Raw genomic sequence first — 27584 nt, 5'->3', positions numbered from 1 at the left:
AGGCAGTGGATACTTGGCTACTGTGCAGCCGCTGTATTGACAGTACAGGCGTCCCTACGAGGTGACAAGGACAGCAATTGATTGGGCCTAAATGAGAGTGAAGAGGAAGATTGATTGCCATCGATCCACTTCTTCCTCCAGCAGTCACCTCCATCTTTGATTATGACCACTTTACGCCCAATCAAGTGTGTGTGAGCTGTGATGGGGGAAATCCCATTGAGAGGTATTAGCTCCATTTGCAAAGGCTGTAATTATGAGAGGATATGAGGGCCCAAGGTCAATGCGCAGCAGGTGCCATCAGGCTGGATGGTAATAACAGGGGCTCCTCTTGCATCCCACTGCAATTTAGTCATATAGATAACAGCATATGAGGGACAAGTGTTTATTGTGTGTGTTCCTCAGAGGATGCTTGGTGCATAATAAATGTTTGCGTAGTAATGGCTTGAGAACATGGAAACAGCTAGCTGTAATGACACCCAATCATTTGTGATGCAGACTGAAAGATGGCAGCACTGCTTGGTGCTTTTTTCCACATTTTTTTATTGAAAGCTTCATCAGAGAGAAAAAAAAAAAAAACAACTCATAAAACCCAAGTCACATCCTAACATCCACAGATGTACAGATAGTTTTTTAAAGATCACACACACTGAGCGGCGTGTGCGAGGCGTGACCATGTCCTCCTCGGTGCTAAAATAAAAGTGAAAAACAAACAGAAACAACAAAAAAAAAAGAAAGCAAACAAAAACAAAACAAAAGAAACAAACAAACAAACAAAAAAAACAAATTAAAAACCGCTCTGCTGTCCTAATAAATAGTTCCTCTTTTTATCTGGTAAATGAGTCCCATGCCTAACACACTTTCTGTGCTGGCTATCTCTAAACAATTTGGTCAGCTATTTCCTAGTGATTGTTGGATTCTGTATTTCTCGGGGAGCTGTTTGAACTCCACTAGGGGTGTGCTGGCTGGCTGGCTGCGCTCCTGGAGTTGTGTGGCCAATCGATAGCTCTCATCAAAGGTAGACCGAAGCATCAATTAAAAAGCACAGGGCCTCGCTCTTGTGGGGGGTAGTTGGAGCAATTTTTCCACTGTATTATGTGTGTGGAGAGTGTGTGTGTATGTGCTAGTCTGTGATGAGTTATTGAGCCACGGTTCTCTTTTACACTCTGCTGGCAGGCTGTGAGAGTAACTCTGAACTGCTGTTTTCCTAACACATGAGAATCAATGTGGAATGGCTATGACTGTGTTCACAAAGGATGAATACACAAGAGCTTTGCAACAACTGAGTGTGACATGTAACACATCTAATGAGTTTACTCCTGTGACAGTGCGGAAGCCACACTACATTAATGACTTTCTTAATAATGTCAGATTTAGGGACGGTGGCAGTGATTGTGAGAAATGGTGAGTTAGAGACGGATTGAGAAAATACTTTTTTTTTAAATAAAGGCAGTGAAGTAAGCACCTTGCCTTGAAAGACTGACACTAGAGAAAACCACAATATTGATGGAATCTCAAGATCAGTTTTTATCAGGTGTATCAAAGTAGGTAAGATTTACCTCGCAGAGAGTGTGTGTGATTTATACAAGGTGGGCAGACAGGGGATGACATGTTGCCTTTACTCACATTTTTTTTTTCCAGATGTGCACTATCCTTTCTTTTCCCTGCATCAAACAGTAGTTGGAAATGATTCAAAGTATTTGACCTCCTGGGATTCCAGATGAGTGAGATTTACTGCATTACAACAATTCTGATATTACAATGCTGCACAGGCTTACAATGAAATGTTTAATTCTTAACATGTTGCATATTGAGATAAGATTGCATAAACTTTATTTTGACATTCTGGCACAATGGCAGCAAATAGTATTATGCTGACACTGAGGGAGGGCCCCAGCTGTACTCAGCAACACGACTACACGACTAACATGCCAACAAGAGTATTAACCTCCAACCTGCTGTCCCTTGTTGAGTGGCATGCTGGCAATTTGTACTTTAATTCAGGGTCCCTTTCGTAAAGCTTTTTGCGAGTAGTGGTTACATGCCTATTTCAACTAGTGGCAGAATCACATTTCACAGATGATCGTTGCAGGTATGGTATTTGTTTTGAGTAAAATGTCGAAATGAACACATAAGGACACGATCTCATGTTGCAAACTGCAGCTTGCATGATGCAATTTGGTGCATCAAAAGATCTTCTCAAAGAAAATGAGAGATTGGCAGATAGACTTCGACATTTTCAATAAAGCTGAAAAGAATGCCAACGTGGGCTTGAAGAAGTGAAGGAAATGTTCCTGAAAGCAAGAGGTGGTGAGGTATGTCAAGCACAAAACGCACGAAGGGAAGAAGTGGAAAATGATGAGCGACTGCAGAAAAGAAGAGGAAGAGTCTGTCTGGGGATGATACTGTAAGAAAGGATGAGTGTGTGTTGCTAATTAGTGAGGGGTCAAGCTGGTTGCCTCCTGGAGTCCTGTGCAGGGGACATACTGTGGCATTGAAGACAGAGAAACTCCAGGATATGACCATCTCTGCCCGGCAACAAGAACTAATGAGCTCCCTCTCTTTCTTACTACACATACACTTTCTGTCTCAGTATAGCTGGCTCCTGGTTTGTGCTGAGACATGGACTGACGGGGAGTAGTGTGTTTCTGCTACTGACTACTTAAAATTGCAGGCATGCCTTCTGTAAACTTCCACATTAAGTATTGGTATTCTGAAAAGGTACATTATGCCATTGTGCTATTAAGAAAAAAGCCATTTCTATTTGTTCAGTTGGCTAATCTTTGAGATCTCTATGAAATACCGATATCTTAGACCAAAAGCAAACACCTGCCATAACATCCTTCTTTTTTTTGAAGCTCCATTAGCAAAGAGTTGATGTTGTTGTGCAATGTTTTTATAATCTCTTGGCAATTTGTAATCCCATTTGCTGTTATGCCATAATATCTGAATCTGAATTAGTAGGATGCTCTGCTCTTCGATGCAACTCCTGCATTATGAGTCCTGTTAAGCTTAAAAAATGTCTTCTGTACTCTATAAAACAGCAGCTGTAAAAGTCTAGAGAAGGCGATTGTAGCTGTGCTGTACTCACATCCTTGCTAAAATTCTTCTCTCACACACGCACAGACACACGTATACTAGCTTAAATCTGGTATAAAAGGTATAGTGTAGCAGCTCCGTTGTGTAATCAAGACACTTTGAACTGATTCAGCAACAGTGAGTTGGTGCAGCAGTGATGGACATATGAGCAGTGTAGGCACACACCCTAACTTTTCTCTGCTGTGAGTTGGGATAGACTAACATGACAGAGACCTCTTCATGGGGACGTAACAGCAAATCATAGCCTCAGGGCAAGATGCAGAAGCAGATGCCTAGTGGAAAAATCAGATCAACGGAAAAGAGCAGGTGATGATTTGATTGGGCAATAAATGGCTGAATGTTCACTGAAAGCTGGGTTGAATGACACATTTGGCTTTTGACCCGCACTGATTCATGAAAGACAAGAATGTACAGCAAGTAGGAAAAGAAATGCATGCATGGCTTTAAGTGTACTTGAGGAATTTGTGTGCCTGTTCCTTTTGTGTGACGTCAAGTGGACAGGTGGCCTGTTGAGAGTGAGTTCATGGCTAAATGATCAGCGGCAGCTAGAGATCTGTGAACAAAATGAAGGCACAAGCCTGAGACAGCTTCCTCTTTAGCACCATAGAGTAGCTTCGGTATACTGTGTAGCATTTGTTTAGCACAGCTCCTCTCTCATGTGCTTTGCTTTTTTTTTTAACAATCACACTGATAATTTGGAGTCTATTGGAAGCTTCAGTGAAAGGCACTGGACGTACAATTCGATTGTTACAAACATTGCGGTACGTGTAACAACAAACATGCATGCCTCTAATGTGTACAACACACCATCATGTCCACAAATACAGTAGGGGACTTGGATTTGGATGAGTCACATGAACTGCAAGCACTCAATTACAATTGTCACCAAACAAAAAACTCCCTCTCTGTTTGGAAGAAAAGGGTCTTTTGAGGGACACTGGAGTGGATCCTATTGCCCCAGAGGGAGACAAATTGGGCCCGTCAAGCTTCATTGCGAGAGTGACTGAAATTGGTTTGTGGTTCTGCTTCTGCACCATCCAATAAAGACAAGAAACCTCAGAGAGAGTGCATAAGAGGGAGAGAATGACAGCGAGGGAAAATGAGAGCAAAGGAGCCTGGCTCGGCCATGGCACATTAATGGCTAAAGCAGTGAAGCAGGGAGAAAACAGGGTCTTTTTAGTGCAATAAGACCATGGTTGGGGCAGAGCGGGCAGGCGTGAGTGAACAGAGCAGACACACAGTGTTCCTGACACACATGCTGCTGTAATGGGAGCAAAAATGGCTGCTGTCCCACAGGCAATTTCTTCTGGGACAATCCTCAGACATGAAGTCATTGAAAACCTCACGCAGCTCTGGGATGGGAAGACGGGATGAGATGAGACGGGGTTGTTTGTGCAACAAATTGGGACAACCAGGGGTGTAACTGAGACTCAGTGGTGGGGTCAAGGAAAGACCTGCCATCAACATCTAGTTATGGCTGGTGAGGAGTGTACTGTAGTTAGTTCCCACAGTTGCGATGACCTCCCCCTGCTTGTAATGGGCAAATGATGAGGGGAAGGTTCAAGACAGACAGTCCCATTCTGGCCTTTAAACACAGCTCTTCCACACCTCGTTAGTGTCAGAGTGATGGCAGTCTTACAATGCAAACAGGATCCTACAAAGAAATGTTTCCGTGTTTACAGATGTCCACGCAGTGAATCAAAGAGTTAATTCGGCTTCTGTTCAAATGTTATCAAAGGAATAGTGTGACATTTCTTCACAATAACTTTCTGGAGTATCTGGAGCAACCTCACAAAGATAGCAAGTAAGTCAAAAGTAGTCCAACACATAGACTCTTGTGAATTTATTTATGACCAAACCACGTATGTGTTGGTTAGTGAACTTCAGAGGTGCTGAAAGGTGAACTTTTGTTACCTTTATACAGAGCTGGGCTGTTTCCCCATTTCCAGTCTTTGTGTTGCATCAAGCTAAGCAGCTTCTAGCTGTAGCTTTACATTTAGAATGAAGTTGATCTTCTCATCTAACTCTTGGGAAGAAAGCAAATACACATATTTATCACAACGTCAAACTATTCCTTTCAGCATTTGCAACAGTGGCTGCCAGATATATTAGATTAGTGTGAGTGCCATAAAGTTTATGCAATCATTGCTTTAAACTCAGACTTTAAACTTACCTGATGTACAATATGCAGCAAACACCACTCATCTGCTGATCTGTGCAGATAAACACTCATAAAAGTGACCTGGGTTTGGTGATGTCTAGATGACAGATTCAAATGAGGTCAAACAGCAACGGAGAGATTCCCAGTTAAACACTGAAGCTCAGTATGCTGGGAAATGACTGAGTTTGTTATGCTTGAACTGATAAACTGAGGTCAGAAAACACTAAGAGGATGAAGCTAGAAGCAACACACAGACAACCATGGAGAATAGCAAGCAACATTCCCCCAATCTGTTTCCTAAAGTTTTCCCTGCAGGATCTGAGAGAGAGAGAGAGAGAGAGAGAGAGAGAGAGAGAGAGAGGTGGAATGCAACCACTGTGCATGAAAACATCACAAAAGTGATGAGACATATAAAGAAATGAAAAGACGAGGAGTTGGAAAAAAAAAAGGACTTTTGTTAGGACTGCCACAGGTTGCATCACACATTTAAATACTGTTTGTGTGTGTAAATGAATTTGTAAGTGTGTGCATCTTTAGATATGTGAACATACTGTATGTATATGTGTGTGTGTGTGTCTTCCTGTGTGACAGCTTGGGCAACCATGGAAAATGATCTTAAACCCAGTGAAAAGAAGATGTCAAGAAGGATAGTAAGGACTGGTCCGGCCATCAAGGTCAAATAAAAAAACAACGACAACAGCAACAACAACAACAACATCAACATTAACATCAAGAACAACATCAACATCAATAACAACAAAATCAAACTGAAATATGAAAAGGAAAAAAAAAACAACAAAACTCTGGTTCAGAGTGTCTCTTCATCTTTGGTATAAAAATGGCCATCCACGGGCTGCATTTGATCCACAACTAGGAAAGACTACAGAAATTGTCAACAATTTCTTCTATTGCTTTTGCACTGATTGGTTTAAACCGTAAGCTCCTACTGAATCTACTGTTTTTATTTTACTGCCAGAATGTTTTTTTCTGTAGTTTTTTTTATCTGTTTTATAATTTTTTTCTTCTTCTTTTTTTTTTTTTTGTTTTTGCAGTGTGACAAGCAAAGCGGGCTAAAAACATCTTAAAGCTCATAAAAAAGGTAAAATGTGGCAGATAAAAAGCACTAATGTCATTGACAGCAACTTTGCCATGTAAAATAATAATTATGATAATAATAAAAAACAAGTTCAGCATTTGCAACAGTCTGCATCCACAATGCAGCATGTTTTCTTATGTTTTTCTTTTTTTCCTCAATGTGAAAAATCTCTTCATAGCTTCTTCTCGACCCCCCCCCTCCCCAAGTCTTTTTTCCCAACAGACATTTTGTTTTTCTTCTGACACTTAGTTACCTCTGACATAATAATTATCAAAGTTTTCTTCTAATGAAGAAAAGAAAAAAAGCTCTTCTCTATTAAATCTGTACAGCTTATGTGATAGATTCTTTTTTCCTCTTTAGAACAAGTGATCCAGTGTCTTGTACCCTCCAAGTGGTCCAAGAGACTGATTTTGTTTGCTTTTTTTTTTCCCTAACCAGACGTCAGACTTTAACTCTGTAAAAAGTTTCTGGCGCCGTTCAAATTAAGGCCATGAAGATTCAAGAAACAAAAAACACTTTGTTTTTGAATATATCTAGAAAACTAAAATTTAACACTAGAACATAAAAAAGAGTGAAAAGAAATTGTAGCTTAATATCTGAGGAAGACAATCTCTGTGTATCTCAAACTTGACTCCCATTTTCTAATTACAAAATAAACTTCACCTACCTGCGCATTCAACCTTTTTTTTTTTTATTTTTTTATTTTTCATTTATTTATTTATTTATTTTTAATTCATTGAGAATTTTCTTTGAGAAACTTTTCAAACTTCAGCCCTGCCCTTCAGGCAGGTTCCCAGACTAAACAATTTCACTTCTTTGCACTGTGCCCAGCAATTTCCCCATCCCCTTCCTCAGCACTGTTTGCCACCTTCTTGCATTTTTTTTTCTTGTAGGCCAGGTAGGAAATGAAAAAAGTGTCTCTTTTTTGGTGCCTGGGCAATCTGGAAGCAATCTCTATTTTTTCCTCTTTTCCTCACATTCACAGTGCAGCCACCTTCTGTCTCAAGGCAACGCTGTCACAGGAACATTCGCTCAGGCCATTGCTATCTGATGAAAGAGAAGAAGAAAAAGAGAGAAAATGAGAGAGACAGGTGTGCAGCTGTAATTAAAGCACAATATTACAAAACACAAGAGCAATAGAGCTGACAGCCCAGGCAGAAGACTGATGCAAAAAAATCAATAACCGGGTCAGAAAATCAAAAAAAAAAAAAAAAAAAAGATAAGCAAATGACAAAAGGTGTCAGGAATAATTTTATATGGTACTGAGTTACATAGCACTTTTATTTCATTTTAAGATCAGCATTAGGTCTTGGTAAACACAAATAGTCCTTATACAGAATTACCTCGCAATTTGACATTTCCCAAAATACTGAAAAACCTTACTGTGATTCTATTTGGCATCAATATATGACTTATTATATATAAATAAACATTTTCTCAAAAATCAATTGAGAAATTCCTGTTTATTTTGGCTACTTCACTGCATCATTCCAAAAATTATAATTTTATTACAATATGGCTATAAAGTAGTCCTACTGATTAATATGCATTACTGATCTAGACATAGTCCCAGAGATGTTTCATACATAAATACTATGTCAAAAAGAGAAATGTAGGTTATATCTTCTCACAGTATATATTATTGTAATGCTCACTCCTAGTGCTTATAGAAAATCTTTTTATTAAAAAACTACCCCCTAATATGTCATATCCATAAGCTTAACAGAAAATTAACTGCTTCATAGTTTGACTTACTTAGACTGGTATGAGTAAGCAGGAACATGGTCAGCAGCACTGTCCACTTGGATCTGTTGCTGCTGACCAGCCACCTCCTGTGACGAGGGAGCCACTGTCTGAGGGGAGGCGTCCGTCACCACTCCCTGAGGACACACACGAGAGGAAATGTGTCAGCGCTCCGAACTTTTAACAAGCATATCTGCGATGCTTGGTACTTCCTACGGAAAAGTATGTGACTATAGTGAGCAAAATACTGTCTACTCTGCACATACATCTGTATTACTGCATGTCTGCCTGTACTGGTAGAGAAAATTGAGGTGTTTGAGTATGTTCTTTTTTTTTTTTTTCCTTACCAAAACTGACAATCTGACGATAAAATGTCTTATATACATCAGACTGTAAAACATATGTCAGGTTTGGGCTGTAAGAAACAAATAACATTCTATTTTTTTTGTTTTGTTTTTATTATATATATATATATACATATATATATTTTTTTTATACAAACATTACCAAATGAAACTGATTAAGCTCTCTACCTGACAACCCATGCTGTGTTTTTTATAACTGCAGAATTTGATTTAAAGTATGAAAACCGAAGCTGTCAGTATATGCACAGTATACAGCAAGTAAAGGCAAAAAACAAAATAATAATAAATAAGATGGAAATAGGGAATATTCTGTCTTCGTCCATTAAAAATGCAGCCGTACAAAAAAATTGTGTCTTGAACTTGAACAATAATTCAAGTACAATATAAAATAAAAATATAAATTATATTTGTCTGCGAAATGAAGCTACCTGGAGGAACATTTGGAATATTTAAAACAAAGTTGTCACATTAAACAAACAGCACACAGAGAAGTAACACCTTAGAGTAATTTTGAAATGTGTGCACAGTAGATGCATATGATTCTTAAAATCTTCAGTATATAAAATGGATACTGCTTGCAGATTATTATACCTGTGTTGGAGGTAAAAAAATCTTTAATGATTGCTGTGAGCACTGAATTCATCACACCAACCTCTCAGCCTTTTTATGTGTCTTGCATTACCGATAACCCCCCATCATTGAGTCATCTCAATCACCTGTAACAAGCTCTCAAGGATACTGCGTCCTGTCCATGCATCATCCCTCCAGACAGGCTGATATACACCCCGCTGCTGATGCTGGCATTGAGAGGATGACAGTGAGGATGAAATAGGTAAGAGGCGCCATGGGCTACACTACAACTACATCGGTCTCCTCCGTCCCACTCCTTCAGTAGGATGGAGGCAACTTTCTCAGGGGGGGGGGGGGGGGGGGGTCGGGGAAGTACGACTAATGGGTCTGTCAGGGGAACCTGTCATTGTCTGTGGCTGGTGGGCTAACCAGAGCTCCGTGGCTGACGGATGTGTGTGTTCCAGCTACCTACCAGCCCAAACCGGCTGTGGGGGGTAGTGGTGGTGGGGGGTGAGAGAGACAGCACCGCCGGCACTGTGTCTCACTTCAGCTCCTGTCATCTGATACACGACTGATAGTCCATCTGAATACGACTGCACTGTCAGCCGCCAGACAGCTGGCCCGCTCTCCTTGCAGGCCTGCCTGCCCAACCGCTCTCCATGTTCATCATTTCTCAGGCTGGACTGCTCGAACCTGCCAGGAGCTCAGACAGCCGACCGAAAAAGTGACAAAGTCTGCACTGTACTTCAAATGTCTTTCCCAAATACTATAAAACTTCTGACTCATCTTGCTTTGCTTGCAGTTTTCATCCTTGTTATTTGCTGGTGGTGCAAGGCTATTTGGTTGGAGAGAATAAGAGCAATTTACAGCAGGCTTCAAATGTAATCTGTCTATTTAATGACTGTTTTGTTCTGTTGATGTGGTGAGCAGGTTTAGAAATGGTGGAGTGAGTTCTTGGAGGTGTGAGTGTGCTGTCAGCAGTAATGATGTCCTCCTTTGGGCAAACATCAACAGATTTTTGATTATTGCTAAGTGCTGTGTGCATGTGTGTGGGTCTTACTTCGACAGGGACGGCTGTTGGAGGCACAGGAGTGTACTGGGGAATGTAAGTCCCTTGCATAGGCGCCGCGGCGGCTGCAGCAGTCATGTACTGAAACACAAACAAAGGACACACACGTCAAAATCCTTCTACATGAAAATTCCTGCTACACTCACATCAAATCCCAATCCAATATTAGACTTTTAGTTATCAAACACTGATATCACAATTCCCCGAAAGTGTCATACAGTGCAATTATCCCCAAAATCACTGGGGTCAGGAGCTTGCAGCCCCCACAGCATCCTTTGGAGGGCGCTAAAAGAATATGTGTGCACGCTGAACAGAGCAGAGCAGATTATAAGTGTGTGAGGCAGACAGAGGAAGACGAAGAAGAGATGTCCTGCTGTTCCACCAAGACCTCACAGGCAGGCAAATGCACCAGGCCACAGCTGAGAAGAAGATAAAAAAATAAGCTAAGGGAAATGAACAAGAGAGAGAGAAAATAAAAAGCAGGAGGCCTGTTGCCTGTGGCCTATATTCCTTTAGTCATGCCTGCCCTGGCTTTTAACTGGGTGCTAGCTCACTCCATGATGGGCCTTTTACCAATGTAACACAGTTTCAGTTACATGACAGCCACAGGCTTTCACATACAATATGAATGAAGCCACGGTACTTTGTGGTCTGGGAGGGGCTAGCTGTAAATGCATGGTGTGTATATGGTGAACCAAAGTGCTAGTAGAAGCCTGATTTGCCAGTGTGTGTGCTTCTTTTTAATCAGCACATGCCTGTGCATAAAAGATGACTTATCACTATTTGTCTGTCCACCGTGCTTATGTGTATTCTCCTGTGTGCAGCTGTGGAACATACATGCATGTCTGAGTGTGTGCGTGTGAGTGTATGTGTATGTGTGTGTTTCTGTGACAGACAGACAAAGACAAAGAGCCTTGGAACGATAATGCTGCAGTACAGCGCCAACGGATGTGATCCCAGATAAAAGCCACCAGACTGCCTCTCCTCGTCTTCCTGCTGTTTTTCCGGACCAAGGAAAAGAGGAAGTATAATCCTTTTCTTTCTGTCTTTTTTTTTCTTTTGCCTCTTAGTTCCCCTTCTAGTGCTAAAAAGCACGACGACAGTATGCACTAGGAGGTAGTAATGAAGGGGCTGTGCGGGGCTGTGGAGCCTTTCTTGGCTGTGGGCCCGGTGGTGCTGGTGAAGTGTCATTACCGGCAGCGTTGCTAATGGATCGGGTACGGCTCCACCGCTCACCGCTAATGAGAGCAGCTAAAGGCCAGGGACATGGGTGATTAACTCCCCCACCATCGCTACCCATGGCCAGGAGGATGCCCTGGGATGGATGTTAGTATGCTTTCGTATGTGAGTTTGACTCTGTGGGTCTGTGCGTGTGAATTTAAGGTTATCGCACCTTCAGGGCTGTCACACTCACTACGGGGTGAGGCAGCATATCCAGACTTCCTGACACATTACCACATTACCTCTCTGTGTCACCCCTTCTTTCCTCTCACCTTCTTGTCACTTACCCCTTTCTCTCTCCTGCTCTCTCAACCTGCTATAGTCTAAGCGGGCCCATCAGATTGTTGAAGTGACCTTCTCCCTGGTGAATCAAACCCATGCATACCAATTTTCATCTGGACTTTTTTGTCTTCACTTCTCCTTTCCATTCACTTACTGAGCCAACGTACCTGTGTGGGCTGCATGAAAGCAAATGAATGGAAGCAGGAGATAATTAGCAATATCAAAATCTCCCTGTCAAAGGGAAAATGTCCATTTGAAATGTTATATTTCTCTGCAGGACTGCAAAAGGAATTTAAATTAGACTTAACAAGAAAATTTAATAGGATAAGATTTTTTTTTCTTATATCATAACCATTACTTAACCTATTTAAAATGGCAGGTTGAGCAGGACATATTTCTGCAGTCGCTGCTGTAGCAAATCGGAGGGATGTCAAGCCTGGCTACAGTGAATTGGGTTGCTATGGTGATAAAGATGATTTTTGCCTAATTTCAACCCTTAATACTTCTCTGTCCATAGTCAGGGGACAGGTTTTGGAAAATATAAAGCATCCCTAATTGGCAGTAAATGGTGTTTCACTTTTGCTGTCACACACACAGCCATATATACATCCATGTGCATGCACGCACACACACACACACCTGTGCCCGAAGCAGGTGGTGTGTGCGTATGTTTGATGAACAGTAGGCTTGAATAGCTCCTTAACGAGGCTGGTGTGAGTAGACTCCTTAAGTCTCTTCTCCACCATCACTCTCTATGACATACACCTATAACAACAGTATAAAGTCAGACCGCATTGCAGCAATGTCAGGACATACAGTAAGTCCATGGCATAGACAGAACCACTCTGGTACCTCAGTGGTTTGGGCCTCTGCACCACAATTTATGTTTGGTGGTACAAGAATGTTGGGGCAGTTTACTTCCTACAGTCAGTTTTCCACATCACTAAGAGTTTCTGTTTTGTCATTGCAGTTCTGGCTCTATTGGATGGCTCTATTGGATTGCAGCACTACATTTTAACATGTTTAAATGTTCAGATAAATCAACCACCTCTATCTGTCTGTCACTCAGTCTCTACATCTATTTGTCCCCTCTGTGCTGACATGCTGTTCTGTCGCATCGTCTGCAAGGCAGAGGATAACAGTTGGTCAAGGTAAGAGCACCCAGCTACTCACTGTAGGTTATTAATGGCAGAGCAGTGTCTGGATGGGCTCTGATGACTATTGATCTTAGGTGAGGGGCTCCAACATGATGGGAACTATTGAAGCCTTACGCCAGCAGCTGTGAATCACAGCACTGTATCAATTCACCATGAAAAACCCTCCATATCTGCAACCCTAGGCTTTGTTAACAGCCTGCCTGAGGCACAACCATTGTCATCTGTTAGATCACATCTTTAGACATATTATCAGCAGGCTTACTGTTGAGTACTCTATATAATTTTGGCAACTGGCAGAGTTAAGAGCATTTAAATGATCTATAACATGATTATAATGCCCTAAAAATGTGGCAATGTATTACTAAAGGGCAGCAAAGAACAAGTTCAAAAGGCTCTGAATAAATCAGCATTGAAAATATTCTGCGAATCAGAAAATGCATTCATGTTCATTAGACCTCAAGGATACACACATTGTAGTAATATTGAGTAGCAATAAAGATAAAAAAAAAAAATCCATGAGCCAACTTTAATATAACTGTTAGCTTTTAGTGCTGTCTTCATCTAATAATCGTTTTTTTTGCATATTTAAATGTGCAGATTAAAAAGTGCTAGGCAAAAATCATTAAGGTACTTATTTTTAAAGCAAAATTAATTACTTTTTCTCTCAACTTAGCGGTGAAAGAGCAAACTGCAAAAACATCATGGACATAGGAGTGCATCAGCAGTTGCCTAATGACATGCAGCAGATTAGGGGCAAACACATGATTAATCTAAGTCCAACAACCACTCTCCTAGCTCTGTTTTGGTCTCTGCCATCTACCGAGGTAAACATCTGGTTTTTTAGGTGCTAAATGCTCCACTGTGTTCCCCATATTGCAGTCAGTTTATGTCTGAAGCTGATAGAAACAACGTTGAGGACGATGAGACAGAACCAAAACACTGGACAGTACAGTCATAGTCAGCTAAAAGGCATTGAAAAGCATGTAGAGCTGAGGGAACTGCAGAGTTAGATGACGATTGTATGTGGGTCTGTTATAAATAGGTGATATGATTCACATTACAGCAAATCATTTGATGTATTGTTTATTTAAAAACTGCTGACTGGTGTTAGGGTTAAACACTCCAAAAGTCTTACTTAAAGACTTCACATCATGGAGGATGACTGTATAGCAGTCAAATATCATTGCTGCACAAGATCTCAGTGTGCTCCAGAGTTCTCCAGTTGGGAACGTACAATTTGAATTCTGACTTTAGTTCTTATCTTAGAAGAAGATGAATTTAGTGCGTGAATTTCAATAACAATGCCATAAAACTTATTCAATAATGGCAGATTCTTGCATTATAATTTTTAGCTACTGGCCCTTAAACCCATTCAAAATGGTTGTTCCTCCTTTACTAACTGCTCAGCAGTACTATGAAGCACCCAGGTGTCAACTTGTGTTACTGTTAAAATGAAAAACAAAAAAGAAGAAAGAATGCATGCTCAGTCAACTTCTATGGGTGAGTAAAGGTTAAATATAGCCATGCACCATTATGGAAATGCAGAATAACATGCTCTACTTAGACTTTCCAATAGAAAACCAAAGGGAAACAGCCCAGATAACAGGGGAAGGCGCTTCATACGAATCTGTCTTCCAGGGACACAGAAGCTGTCAATCACTACTGTCACCATGACAACAGAGACCTGGGTTCTACATGCCATGACAGCAATAGGATGGAAAACACAGAAGGAAGGTCACCTCTTGTCATGTCAAACACTATGTAACTCACACACAAACACAGACAATGACAAGCTTGCAAACACACACACACAGACACAAATCCTAAAATGACAAACTGTGCACATGCACATTCACATATGCACATTAACAGGCACAAGCAAAGACAAGGCATGACAGATGACAGACTCCTGCTAAGCGGTGAGAGCTGCATGATAGTAAATAAATCTAACAGACCAATATGCACCAAACATGCAAAAATAAATCAGTGTAGTTCATGGATGGCATGTTTATGTGTGCCATCCATGAACAGTGAGCATGGGGTTCTTTAGCATTCTGTAATCAAGTTGTTCAAGACAGAGAAACACCATAGTGAGCTGAGTGACTATAGAAGTTGTTCAAAACAGAATATTTTCTGGTGAAGCAGTTAAATTCCATAGCAATGACCATCAGACGGCACCAAACCATGAGTTCTCGTTATGAGTTGAGGTTTTCATTGCCAGGCCTATTTAATAGGCATGACCTTCCGTGCTGATCCACGCTTTCAATCATGCAAAATAACACAGCGTTCTCGGAAAGCTATGATCACCACAACAGTGTCGCAGCTTGGGCGGACCGGGAACATTTGGTTCTCTTCTTGGAGAGAAGAGTGAAGCCACAGCCACACACAAACAGCCACAGAGAATCCGGGCACGGCCAAGAGTATTCTGAGGTGTGGCTTCTTCAGAGGCATTCATGATAAGTTGTTGACTTTGGAGACACTGTTCGTGCAGGTGCTTTTCTGTGGTGAAGGTTAAATCATGTGACCAGCAGGGGTAATCAAAACAACTGCACCACATGTGTACTTGAGGAATGTGCTCTTAGCGTATGTGGTGTCAAGTCTATTTTATTACACTGACAGTTTCAGATCCAGGTTTCTCAACCTTCTTTTAACAGATTTTCTCAATCAGACACTTTGAAAGGGATTTCACATCTGGCTTAGACAGCAATAGTGGTACCCTAGTGGTAGGGTGAAAGATTTCACATCTGGCGTAAGAATCAGGTTTATTAGAAAGATGTCTCAATTCCCATAGATGATCAATTGCCGTTTGTGGAGCTCAGCCATAGGATACACAGCATCGCCTCAGGACAGCTAAGCAGGCAGAAAGGGGAGAGGATAGATGGAGTAAACCAAAAATACAACCCATCAAATATCAGAAGCCATCAGCATAGATTAGCCTGTCTCTAATCCTGGCTGTTAGCACAGCTGGGGCAGATTAGGGAGGGGACATTCCTGACAGGGCCAACGCTGCATCACAGTCACTGACAACTCACTTGAAAACACATGGGTAACTGTACAATACAGTACTGTTTCAATCACACACACACACACACACACACACACACACACACACACACACACACACACACACATAAATGCACAGAGATCAAACATAGTGCCGGAACAAAGCTGCCTGCTTGCTTGCCCCCGGGCAGCAGGGTTAGGGCAGCAGGTCAGGTTTCAGAACAGTGTGACACCTCTAAGACGACTTGATCCTGAAGCAGGAGGGAGTTCCTGGTTTAGTGGGCAGTGACTATAGGTGAATGTGTGCGTGGAATCAGAAAAACTGATGGAGTGATAGAGCTGATGTGTGATTTAGAGGGTGAAGGAGACAGATTGTGGTAGGGTGAAAGTGAGGAAGGTGGGGAATAGAGATCTCTGTCACACCGCTAAGCTTCACAGGAAATCTGTTTAATGTGAAAGATCAGGGAGGAAATATGCTCTTTCAGTGTCTGGCAGGGAAAGCGTGCAGTGTAAAACAAATGATAAGGCAGCTCCATGGAAGAGCACATGTGGTGACAGGCTAAGAGGGATTGGCTTGCTTGAAAGGAAGTGGAAATATAATACATCTCCAACTTATTGTGTACATTGTTTTGAACAAAATGAACAATGTTCCCCAAAGACAAAATTCCTCCAGTATGCCTGACCCATACCTATGGTGTAGGAGACTCCTGTAGTTTTTTGGCTCAAAAAGTGAATATAAACTGATATGATAATAAAATAACAACAAAGCAGCTAGCCATGCATACAGTGTACTTTCCCATTAATAGACTTTTAATGTAGTTTTCGTGGCCCGTGTAAAACCCACAAACTGTGGGTAATAACTCACTAAACCTACATAAAATCATGTGCACTGTCACTTAGTGCACTGACAGAAACCTTCACATTGGATAATCATATTTACTAAAAAGAGAACAACCACTTATTGTATCATCTTAGATTAATTACACTGTAGCTTCCTCCTAAAAATATGGGTCAACAGATACAGGAAAAAGCATAAATTACCTCAGACATTCACTCGTCTGGATTATGGCACTGAAACAGGCGTTTGTTTGGGTGTTTGTGTAATGTGCATGGTTCAGTCTAGCACACTGTGTAGTACTCACACTTCCTGTAGTGCCCAGGGACAGATGGTTCATCTGCTGGGTGAGAGGGCCCATCATGCTGGCAGGCTGCATGGACATACTGTGGTCCATGGCTGGCGTGATCACTGCACCCTGATGGAATGAGGGAAAAGACTATGAAAAGGAGGAAAGGAACTAAGGATGTTTACATTTTTGTGTATGTCTGTTCTGATTCCCATTATCCTCATTTAGCACAAATGAAACAGCTAAAGAAAAGCAAACATAAATACCATAAAATAAGAGAACTGTGAGAAGTGAAAGGAGGTGGTGGTGATGGTAAGGGTTAAAGATCCATCCATCTTTTACCCACTTATTCCTATTTAGGGTCACAGGAATCTGCTGGAGCAAAAGTCCATCACAGGGCCACATAGAGACAAACAACCACACACACTCACACTCACTCATTTAGACTCATTTAGAGTCACAAACCAACCTGAAATACATGTTTTTAGACTGTGGGAGGAAACCGGAGTACCCAGAGAGAACTCATGCAAGCACAAGGAGAACATGCAAACTCCACACAGAAAGGTGCTGCGTTTCAAACTAGGAACCTTCTTATTCTGAGGCAACAGTGCCAACCACCAAGACACTGGGTTGAAAAAGATGAGGCAGGAAATTGTTTTTAGAAAAGACAATAATAGACAGGAGGACAAGAAGGATTTGGGGAAGAGAAAGAATCACCAAAAACTCAAAAGCAATAAAAAGTGAGAGAGGAAGAGAGGGTGGGGCCCAGGCAAAGATGATGAAATGACAGATAAGAGGGAAAGAGGGACAGTGGCACGAAACTGTATCGAACATGAGCATTTTCAAAATCAATATACACTATTGTCTTTGGTCCATCAAACTAGTCAATATCTGCTGCTGATGTATCAACAATATGGGTTTGTGCAGTTCATTGATTGCTAAGAGAAGATGCTTCCTCCCTGTCCCTCCCTCTCTGTCTCTCTCTCACTCACTCACTCACTCACTCACTCACTCACTCACTCACTCACTCACTCACTCACTCACTCACTCACTCACTCACTCACTCACTCACTCTCAAGCTCCCCCCTCATGGTAAAATGCACGGCATGTTTTCCCTAACGGGTGAATGAGAACGCTAGAAGCTTCTTTTCCATGGTGCAGTGGAACATGAGGGAAAGTGATGAAACCATTGTTGCTCTTTCATCCCTTGTCATGATAGCTCCATTTCCCCAGCACTGAAGCCTCAGGAGGAAGGCGTTCAAAACCAAGCCCTTTTGCGCCTCTCAGCTCAGCTCTCTTCTCCCTGTGTGTGTCTGTTCTCTTAGTGTGTCTATCAGTGTTTGTGGGTAAGCATACATCACACTGTGTGTACCAGCATTTGCGCACGAGTGTGAGAGTCACACTATGTATGTGTGTGTATATGAACGGGCAACTCTCATGGTGTATGCTTGTGAGTGTGTGCGTGCATGTGCGCATCCCACTGGTGAGTCTGTGTGGGCCTATTGGAGAACAAACTGTGCAGACACAGCCTGTCAGAAGCGCTCTGCTTGTCTGGTCCCTGCATTCACAGCACACTCAGCTAACTCCCCCCTCCCCTTCTCTTCCATCTCCCTCCCTTTCCCACTCCATACGCAGGCTTCATGTGATCCTTCCTGGAGTGACACCTCCACACAAGAAGAGAGACCCTGGGTGAAGTGCTGAGATCAGAGAAGGAAGTATTCCAGCTGCACCAGGTCAAAGGACTGTATGTCCAAACAACCTCATGATAACATGTTTGCAAAGCAGAAATTAATAGTCGTAATTAATAATCCGTATTTTCAAATTAAGACTAGTTTTTTTGTAGAGATTAGTTGTTATCATATATTTCTATTTCTATGCTAAATGATTAAATAAAAACAGATTAACATAATCCTATTCCCCTCCCATTATATTTCTCCATATATGTATATTATACAAATAAAACAAACTTTATTGTATTGTTGCCCCCACCAAACTGTTTTTAATAGTTTTCTACATTTTGACAGCCCACAATGCAACTTTCTGTTAAAATAGCTGGTGTCGTTTGACTGAGCAGCAGACCAGATGTTCTCTAGAAACTGATTAACACATCAGTAAAAGCTCTTATGTTTTGCAATGGTGCAACTTGATTTAGTGACTAGTTTGAAGCTGGCTGAATTATTATGAACTTTAGAAAGACTTTATTTATAAAGGTGATGGTATCATTTCTATTCAATGCAACCCAATTCAGATACTTTACATAAGAAGTACCATAATGTAAAAGCAACATCATTGAGTATGAGTCCTGAATTCAAACATTAGTTGATTGAAGGTATGAGCCCATGTCAGCATATATTAATGATCAGTAAATAATGATAATACTATCATTCCTTCTAAATCACATGCCTTGTATATAAATACATATATATAGCTGTTAAGACTGACTTTCTCTGTGAAATACAGTGAAGTTCCACAACTAGACAAAAACATGAAAAGGAGAGGGGAAATGAGGAAACAGAAGGACTGTGTGAGAACCTGATGAAGGTCATGAGGAAGATAGGAGCGAGGAGCAATGGACAGGGCGAAGCAGGAGAGAAAACTAGAGAGAAAGGCTGCAGGACATGGGGAGAAAGCGAGTGAAGACAAAGAGCAAAAAAATAAATAAAACAGAGAAGGTGAAGAAGATAGAAAAAGAGAGGAGCGAGAAAGAAGCAGCAGGAGCTGTGGGCTACCTGTTACAGATTCAGCCTCTGACAATGCCTTTATAATGGGAAAGGGAGAGCAACGGAAAGGCTTAATTCACAGACGTGTCAGGGAGAGTTAAGCCGATTTGTGATTTCGATTTTCTGTGTTTGTGAGACTGAGTGTCTGTGAGAGAGAGGGTTTTAGTGTGTGTCTATGATGGTGTCTGTCTGGTTGTGTCTGCCTAGTGTCAGACTAGAGCTGAAAGAAAATGTGAAAGAAGTAGACAATATATGATTTTGATTTATCCTCTGTGTGTGTGTGCGCGCGTGTGTGCAACAAAGACAGGAAGATAATGGATGCTGGAGATGTATATCTTACAAATACACAAGATGATGTTTACAGATATCCCAAATGTATGCACGTTTCAGTGTCTGCATTTGTGTCTCTGCGTTTATGTATGTGTGTCTGTGAAAAATGTATCTTGCTTAAAATGGTATTGATTCCGTCCTAGACATAAGACAGGTGACATCAGTCTTCTGGCTGTTAGACATCCTGATATACATTCAACGACCTGAGACAATGTACAGTAATGAAATCTTGTAAAAATCTTACAACCAGTGGTGTTTTTTAATGACTGCTCATTATGGAGAGACATTCCAACGGTTTGGTATCTGCTGACGTACCTTTACTTTTATATTTGGTTGAGGTGGAGCTAATTTGAATTACTTCATATAATATATAAGCAGTTCATCTGTTTTGCCTGAAAACATCTGTTTGCAAAGTAACTAGTAACTGTAAATATAACAGTTACAAATACAGTAGATATAAAGGTGCAGTACCTCCATCTGAACAGTGGTGGCGTATTGGTTAGGGTAATTTCGGGTAGTGGTATTGCCCTCACTCCTGAAACCTGCCAAAGGGAGACGCTCACATATAAATCCTCACCTCATTGCACAAACTGTAAATGACCAAGGCTCCCACTCAAACAAAGCATTGCTTGTGTCATCCATGTGAAAGAGAACCCGGGCTTGACTCAACACATTCCTCGCTATATTTGACAGTTTCTCCATGTAAGGTTCTGTCGATTTAGAAACTGATGCTCGTGTGTGTCTCAGTGTGTTTTCTGTCTGTCTAAATGTTGCTGAGGTGTTCCAGTTCCACACCGCAGGGTTTGAGTAATTCTGCTAAAGTCGCAGTACTGCACAGATATTTCTCCATCTCCAGTGGCACATAAAGACTATGTTTGTTCAGACAGTGGTCTGGAAGGCCTGATGACTGACTGGTAACTGTATACATTAAAGAATACCTGGGACCTTTAATACTACAGGTTCACACGACAAAGGGTATTTGCTGTAGGTACGTCTGTGGAAAATACAAAACAAGTTTCGGGTTAAGGGAGCTTGTGTTTTTGACTGCAGATAGTGTGCCTATGCCTTTGATCTATGTTTATATCTTCCTGCATGACATGAATGTGTTTGTAAAAGCTTCTATTTATATTGTTCTTTATCTATACTCTATTATGATTTACAATAGACACCCCTAACTTGCCATCAACTGCCTTGCTGGAGCCACAGTTTCCAGACACCCTCAGCCATTGTTTAATTCAGGTAATCTCAGTAAAGGGAGCTGGGATCTTTTACTCTAATCTGCAGCATCAATCCCTCCCTGGGGCTAACAGACTACCAGGGCAGCCCTGCTATTTCTACAAGACACAAAGTGCCATGGACTGAGCCAGGAAGTTGAACTGGCAGCTGAAGTAGCAGAGAAATAGCACTGCAAACTGAAGAACAGTGATCAATGAAACCTCACACGTTGACAGTGATGCATATGGCGCCCCCACCATCACAAATGTAAAATCTCATTTTTTAAGGGTTTTGATTAGCTTAATTGCAAACATGAGACAGACCTACAGGGAAAAGACAATCATTACTGTGAAAATGAAGAAGCTAAAGGGCCATAACAATGAATTTTAGGATATTAACATGTGGAGCCTGAAACTGATGGAGGATTTCTCACCCCGTGCAAAGATGTTTATCTACTATATTTCTATTCGTCCTCCACAATGAAATGAAAATGAGAAGGATGATGGATCAGCCTCTTTCCACTTATTGATTCATTTGTTAGTACATCATGTGCAATATCTCAGAGGAAACAGATTGAATTACAATAAAATGTTATACCTCTGAAATCAGCATTATCAAAATTACATCAGCTGGAACATGGGGTGCAATAGCCTACAATTACAGGTCAAAATGGACTATGTATGTTACTAATTGGGCATAATTGAAATTGTTAAATGCAGTGCTGTTGTTTTGTTGTGTGTATGTGAGTGCATATACACATTTTAAACACATAAGACTGACATGAGTGTTTCTGACTATAAAATGCTTATACTAATGAAGTTATAATCACATAAAACCCACTAACTTGCCCTCATTGAGGAGGGTATGATATTTGGATGGATTTGTAGTGTATGTGCCCCTGTGTGTGTGTGTGTGTGTGTGTGTGTGTGTATGAGGGGATAAGGCTGCTAGATGAAGCATGTAACAGTATTTGTCATGTCTTCAAGGGAGGTCCATTTCTCTCCATGCTCGGACTGCGCTCGTTTATCAGCCGTTCTCTGACTGCCTTTTGTAGACAAATGGATCATTTCACACACAAGGATCTGTCCGGAATATTTACTCTATTTACAAAAGCAAAAAGAGATTAGAAATCCAATTAAACAAATGCTGAGAACTAATAGAGCCTGCCTACCAAAGCATATCAGCTTTTGTCTCAAATTTATTTTTCTATCACAAACTTTTTCATGGTAATATCCAAAAGCTTATGGTGAAAAAGCAGCTGTTCAATCTCTCTGTCAGTCACCCTGTGGCACTGTAACAATGTATCTCTTATATGAATGAAACTTTAACCCTGAACAGATGATTTTCTTTTTGCTGGCACCAGCACAGTAGCTGCAGTTGTACTCCGAAAAGCCGATAGAAAAGAGAGAGAGAGAGAGAAAGAGGGAGAAATGAGATATATGGAAAGAAGTAGAGGATGGGAAAGAGGGATGAAAAGATGGAGAGAAGAGAGCAGTGAGAGAAACTCAAGGGCGACTTTAGCTCTGTCTCAAATTCTGCCTTGCCAGTCATATCCATGAGACCAACATAATGTTCCCCCTCTGAATCCACAGAGTGTTTTTAATGTCAGGCGGGGAGATGGGTATCACACAGTGCACCGATTCACCCCGATGAGGGCAGATAGCTATGGTTCAATTCTAAGAGGCCCAGCGAGCGGCTATTCAAAGTCTGTGCCTGGGCGAACTGGCTGGGGTGCAACAGAGAGGAATTCAATAATTCACCTCCTGTATGTAAGGGCCAATGCACTTCAGTAAATACACACAGGAAGCACATACAGTTCAGAGAGAGGAAAGAAAAAAAAAAACACAGGATGGATAAGTCATGAGGAAAGACAGCAAAGCTGCGCTTGGCTGGTACTGCAGCTACTCTGGCAGTGTGAAGAGAATTTGAGAGTGTGTGTGTGATTGATGAGCTGTACAGTACGTAAGTGAGATTTACTATTAACAATGTGTTTCTGCACTCAAACAATATGTGCGTTTAGGCCGTTGTACATCTGTGTGTGAGCTGCAGGTATTTCTGTATTTGTCTTTCGGGCCAAGGTCTGTTGATTTGTGCAGCACTGCCCAAAGAACAGAGCACATAAAGACAAGTGGTCATGCTGTTCTGACATCCCACGCCTAACTGCAACACAGACCACAGCGTTAGACCATCTGAGAGCCAGAGTGAGAGGAGAAGAGAGAAGGAAAACAAATGATGAACGAAGGAAAAGCAGAAAGAACGCCTGGAAGAACAGGCTGCAAACTCACTTAACTGTCCACTTTAAAATATACTATCAAGTTCCACGCTGAGTGCATCTCACCCATTAATTGGGAATAAACAAATTTTGAAAAAGGTTCTCTTGCTCATTTAGTGCTAATAAAGTGCTGAGTGAATTCCAGTGTCATATACATGGACTTATCAAACTTAATCTAGTCTGATAAAAAACACCTTCGGTGAGGCGGTATAGGAAATATTCTTTGATTATTGCGCAATAAGCAAACTCTTGGTACATACAGTAGTTTCTTTTAATGACATCATATATTATTTTCAACAAATTACTGTTTAACACTATGTTCATGAAAGCACTGAACTGCTGACAAACATCAAGATAACAGTAACATCAGCAGTAGTGAATTTGAGGTTCTTGACAGTATATAGCTTTACTGAGCCCTATCAAATATCATTTAGATATTTACACACACGCTGTGGCTGTGCGTTATGCAGTGTATTCACAATTATGGGAAAATAGCTTTTGTCTGGGACTTGTCATTATTATATATGTGGTCTGTTTCAGGGCCCTGTGCATTTATCTGTACTACTGGTCACTGCTTGACCTGAAAGATGAATGAAATACGAATTATTTCTCTTTTTGAATATCCTGAACCATATCTATTTGGGAATCAAGATGGGACAAAAAAATATTTTACATGAAATGCCAGCATGCACCTGAAGGGTTGCTTCAAAAAGGCTGAAATATAGACATCTACTGCAATATTGGCACCGTAGCGTAGGTGGTGATGTTTAGTAATGCTGTGGCAGCACTGGGAAATCTGTGGACTTCTAGTTTAATTACTGTGTTGTACTTGCTCTGGGGACTTAATGATTATTGTTTTTTTGGTAATACCTTGTTAAGTGGTAACTTAAATGTTGTGTTCAATTGTTCGCAGTCTTTTGGCTAACAGTAACCCCTTCACCTTTCATGCTCGGCCGCCTCCATATTGCCTGGACACCAGGAGTGCCAATGCATAACGCTCCATTGGTTTAACACGCGACACGTGGCAGGAGCCGCCAAATCGCAGCACAATCAATTGGTTTTTAATGCTATGAGTAGCCCCCAAAGCTCTTGAAGCTAGCACGCTTGGCTAACTTAATGCGATTCATTGAACTGGTGGCAGGCTGTGCATGTAGCTGGTAGTGGATATGAGCGTGGGTCATTAAGGGAGACAGATTGGTAGCTCTGATCCACTGACGGCTATGACAGCTGGGGTTAGCATTTGGTGACAGAGAGAGCCACTGGAACACATTCGGGACTGGGGATGGAGATAGATATGTCTAAATGGCTCATGCTGGCATGAAGGTATGATGAGATGTACACCACAGCACAATGTGGCTACTGACTGACTGATTCCAAGAGGCCTCATGGCATATGGCTGGAAGATGGATGGCAGTCAGGCAGCCATACGGGCTTTTTGGGAATAACCAGAATGAATCACACATATGTCAATGCATAACACAAGTGCACACAAATATGAATCAGGCAAACATACGCAGCCACACAAACCTACACAATGAGGTGTATGTTTTCCTCTGTGAGCCGACAGACAAACATCACAACAAATGACTAGGCAATAAATGGAGAAAATGTACATATAAATCGACAAATGTGCATGTGTATGCTGAAACACACACACATATACTGTACACTTGCCAACACGCTCACACATTTTAGAAAACTCCTGCTATTCAACAACAGGCGAACACAGCAGTACCAGCAAAAATTGTTAGCTCGTTATGAATCTAGTTTTAATCCTGGGTGAAACCAATGTCACCAGGAAAGTGCAGCCCTGACTGTGAAAAGGAGAAGTGGAGGCTGGGTGAGTTAAGATGCTCAAAGAAAAGGCAAACGTGGCTGAAAGGCAAACTCAGTGGCTTGGAGGGCACCTGCAGCTGGGTGTGGTGTGTGTGTTTGTGTGTGCGTGCCTGGTTGGTGGCCTGCTGTGACCAGATTACATGTTCACTGTCCCACAGTGGGAGAGGAAGAGAGATGGGTAGGACTGAGTGGTAAAAGGCCACAGCAGGGAACCGTGCGGCTGGTTGAGCACTCCTCTAGTGAGTGAGAGCTGGACTATCAGCTGTAGAGTTCTGTGTTTCCCAATTTGCTCAGTTGCAGGGACTCTCTAGCAGATGTCTTCCTGACACAGGCTAACACTGATACTGACACAGTCGGTTTACTTGAGGCAAATGTCTTTCTTAATATACAAACAGCTTACAGAAAAAAATTCATTCATTTGACTTTCACGATGCCTAACATCAGATGAAAATCATAAAAAACACGTTCTCAAACTGGAACTGCAATTTCTCTGTTTCACTGGATAATAATCCAGAAATCTTGACTATTTATTTTGTTTTTCCAGATTATTATGATGCTTTCAGACTGATAAATGCTATTTATAGTCTGTGCAACATTTATAGCTTTGTTGCTTTAAAAGTGTGTGTTGCACCAAAATACTTAAATGTATCACATTGCATTGCAACAACATTCCCAAACATCTTGGGTGATACATCCTAATCTTAAGGTGCTATCTAGTCATCTGCATGCATACTCATTTTGCTCATTAATATTCCAAAGTATAGAATAGTAAACTGCTTTTTATGTACTGTGCTACAACACATTTTATAGTGTTATTGCATGTTCAACAATAATATGAACTTTTACCCTACTGTATGAAATACTCAGCTGCAGTCTCCACAGTGTGCTGTAGTGAAGCAGGCTTTGAGCACGAAGCTTATTGAACAAATTCCTGTCTACGATGCAGTGAAGCTGGTTTACAATTACAAAGAATCAAATACATGTGCCCTTGACTGGTTCTCAGTCTAATTTAGTGAATGAACTGTGAACAAAAGGGAACAAAATACTCTGAATGTGCTTCAGGGGCCACAGAAAGCCTTAAGCAAATATTAAAGCCTCTGGCAGAAAGATTTAAAAAGTCCCAGCAACAAAATGAGAACACTCATGGTGCTAAGATCAATTAAAGCTGAACCTTAAAACTATTTACCTAACTAATGCTCTGTGTTGCTTTAACATTAAGGAGGTAATTCTGGGATATACTGCAAACAATGCTGTAGGTAAAGGCTAAAACTGAACATAAATGCTGAGGCTTTTATTGAATAGTTGTTTGAACTGCAATGAGAAAATGAGCATCGATCAAACACATCCAAAGTAAATTTACTTTTCACCACTAGAAGGAAAATATGATTTTACCAGCAATTAAAATTTGTACACTGTGACCTAGAAAAACACAATTTTGGATAAGAAACCTGATGTTCTCTGCTCTACACCCAGGATAACTAAATACTATTGGATGCTAGTAACTACCTCATTATTGTGTTGTTGTGAGCTAAATCACATTAATGTTACTTTTTCCTGTGTCTGCTGTCTTACCCAGTAACCCAGAGCAACAGTCTACAGTGTTTCCATGTTGTGTTCTGGTTTAGTAAATGCTGAATGGTTTCCTGGCACAACCAACCCTATAAACTCCTAACCAAAAAAAAATCTAAATATAAATATGTTTGCATAGTTAAGAATGATAAAAAAAATGTTATCAGGATGAGAATTTCTAAAGAGCTGGATAAAAGTTCTTCAATCACTTAGTTATCAGAGGTTTTCAGGTGGTTACTGGAAACTGAAATTCACTCTATCTGTATGCACTTTGGTTTAACATTTGACCTGCACCCAGGGAAGAATGTGGTTTGAATGAATTTCCAGAAGAAACCTGTTTTTCTGTTCAGTCATTTTGCTCTAAATAGAACATGTTCTAAACTATTTTCAGTACAAAACTAAACTTCTTGTTACAAATTCCTCCTAAAAACCTCCACCAACTTAAACTAAGCCCTGCACAGAAAAAAAGAAGCCAGAGAGAAGCCAAAGACTTTCAACTCAGGGTGGGTCCTGGGGAGAGGTACTGCAGGTGAAAGGTAGTGTACTTACTGTAGGTTGCATAACATATTGTTGATGAGGCATCCATGATGTACTCTGGACCTGAACAAAAACACATAAAGTGCAAAATGACTGTCACAATATAAATTTTCCTCAGTCAGATCCAAGTATTATCCCACATAAAGCAATAAACGCTGTTCAAATATTCACAATATGTTCAAACACTCATGAGTCTGGAGGTTTTAAAATGATTGCAT

At 41.0% G+C, this 27584-nt stretch overlaps 1 protein-coding gene across 11 annotated transcripts in view; it reads right to left on the bottom strand.

The window, feature by feature from the left end:
* Positions 1-520: 520 nt before the first annotated feature.
* The window catches only part of rbms3 (RNA binding motif, single stranded interacting protein), a 237709-nt gene continuing 210645 nt past the window's right edge, over positions 521-27584 (bottom strand). For 6 of the 11 annotated variants that reach the window (XM_026299812.2, XM_026299814.2, XM_026299816.2 and 3 more), the window contains 6 exons: positions 27379-27429; positions 16906-17016; positions 10092-10181; positions 9178-9258; positions 8109-8233; positions 524-7400 (listed from right to left, as the gene is read on the bottom strand). In XM_026299812.2, coding sequence (XP_026155597.1) covers positions 7397-7400; positions 8109-8233; positions 9178-9258; positions 10092-10181; positions 16906-17016; positions 27379-27429 — 462 coding nt within the window. In that variant the 3' untranslated portion in view covers positions 524-7396. Of the gene's footprint in view, positions 7401-8104; positions 8234-9177; positions 9259-10091; positions 10182-16905; positions 17017-27378; positions 27430-27584 lie in introns of those variants that run through there. The other 5 variants (XM_026299815.2, XM_026299822.2, XM_026299820.2 and 2 more) reach the window with 3 other exon arrangements.

Source organism: Mastacembelus armatus, chromosome 11 (assembly GCF_900324485.2).
Source record: "Mastacembelus armatus chromosome 11, fMasArm1.2, whole genome shotgun sequence".
Classification (NCBI taxonomy): domain Eukaryota; kingdom Metazoa; phylum Chordata; class Actinopteri; order Synbranchiformes; family Mastacembelidae; genus Mastacembelus; species Mastacembelus armatus.
This window is presented reverse-complemented; position numbering and strand designations above follow the sequence as displayed.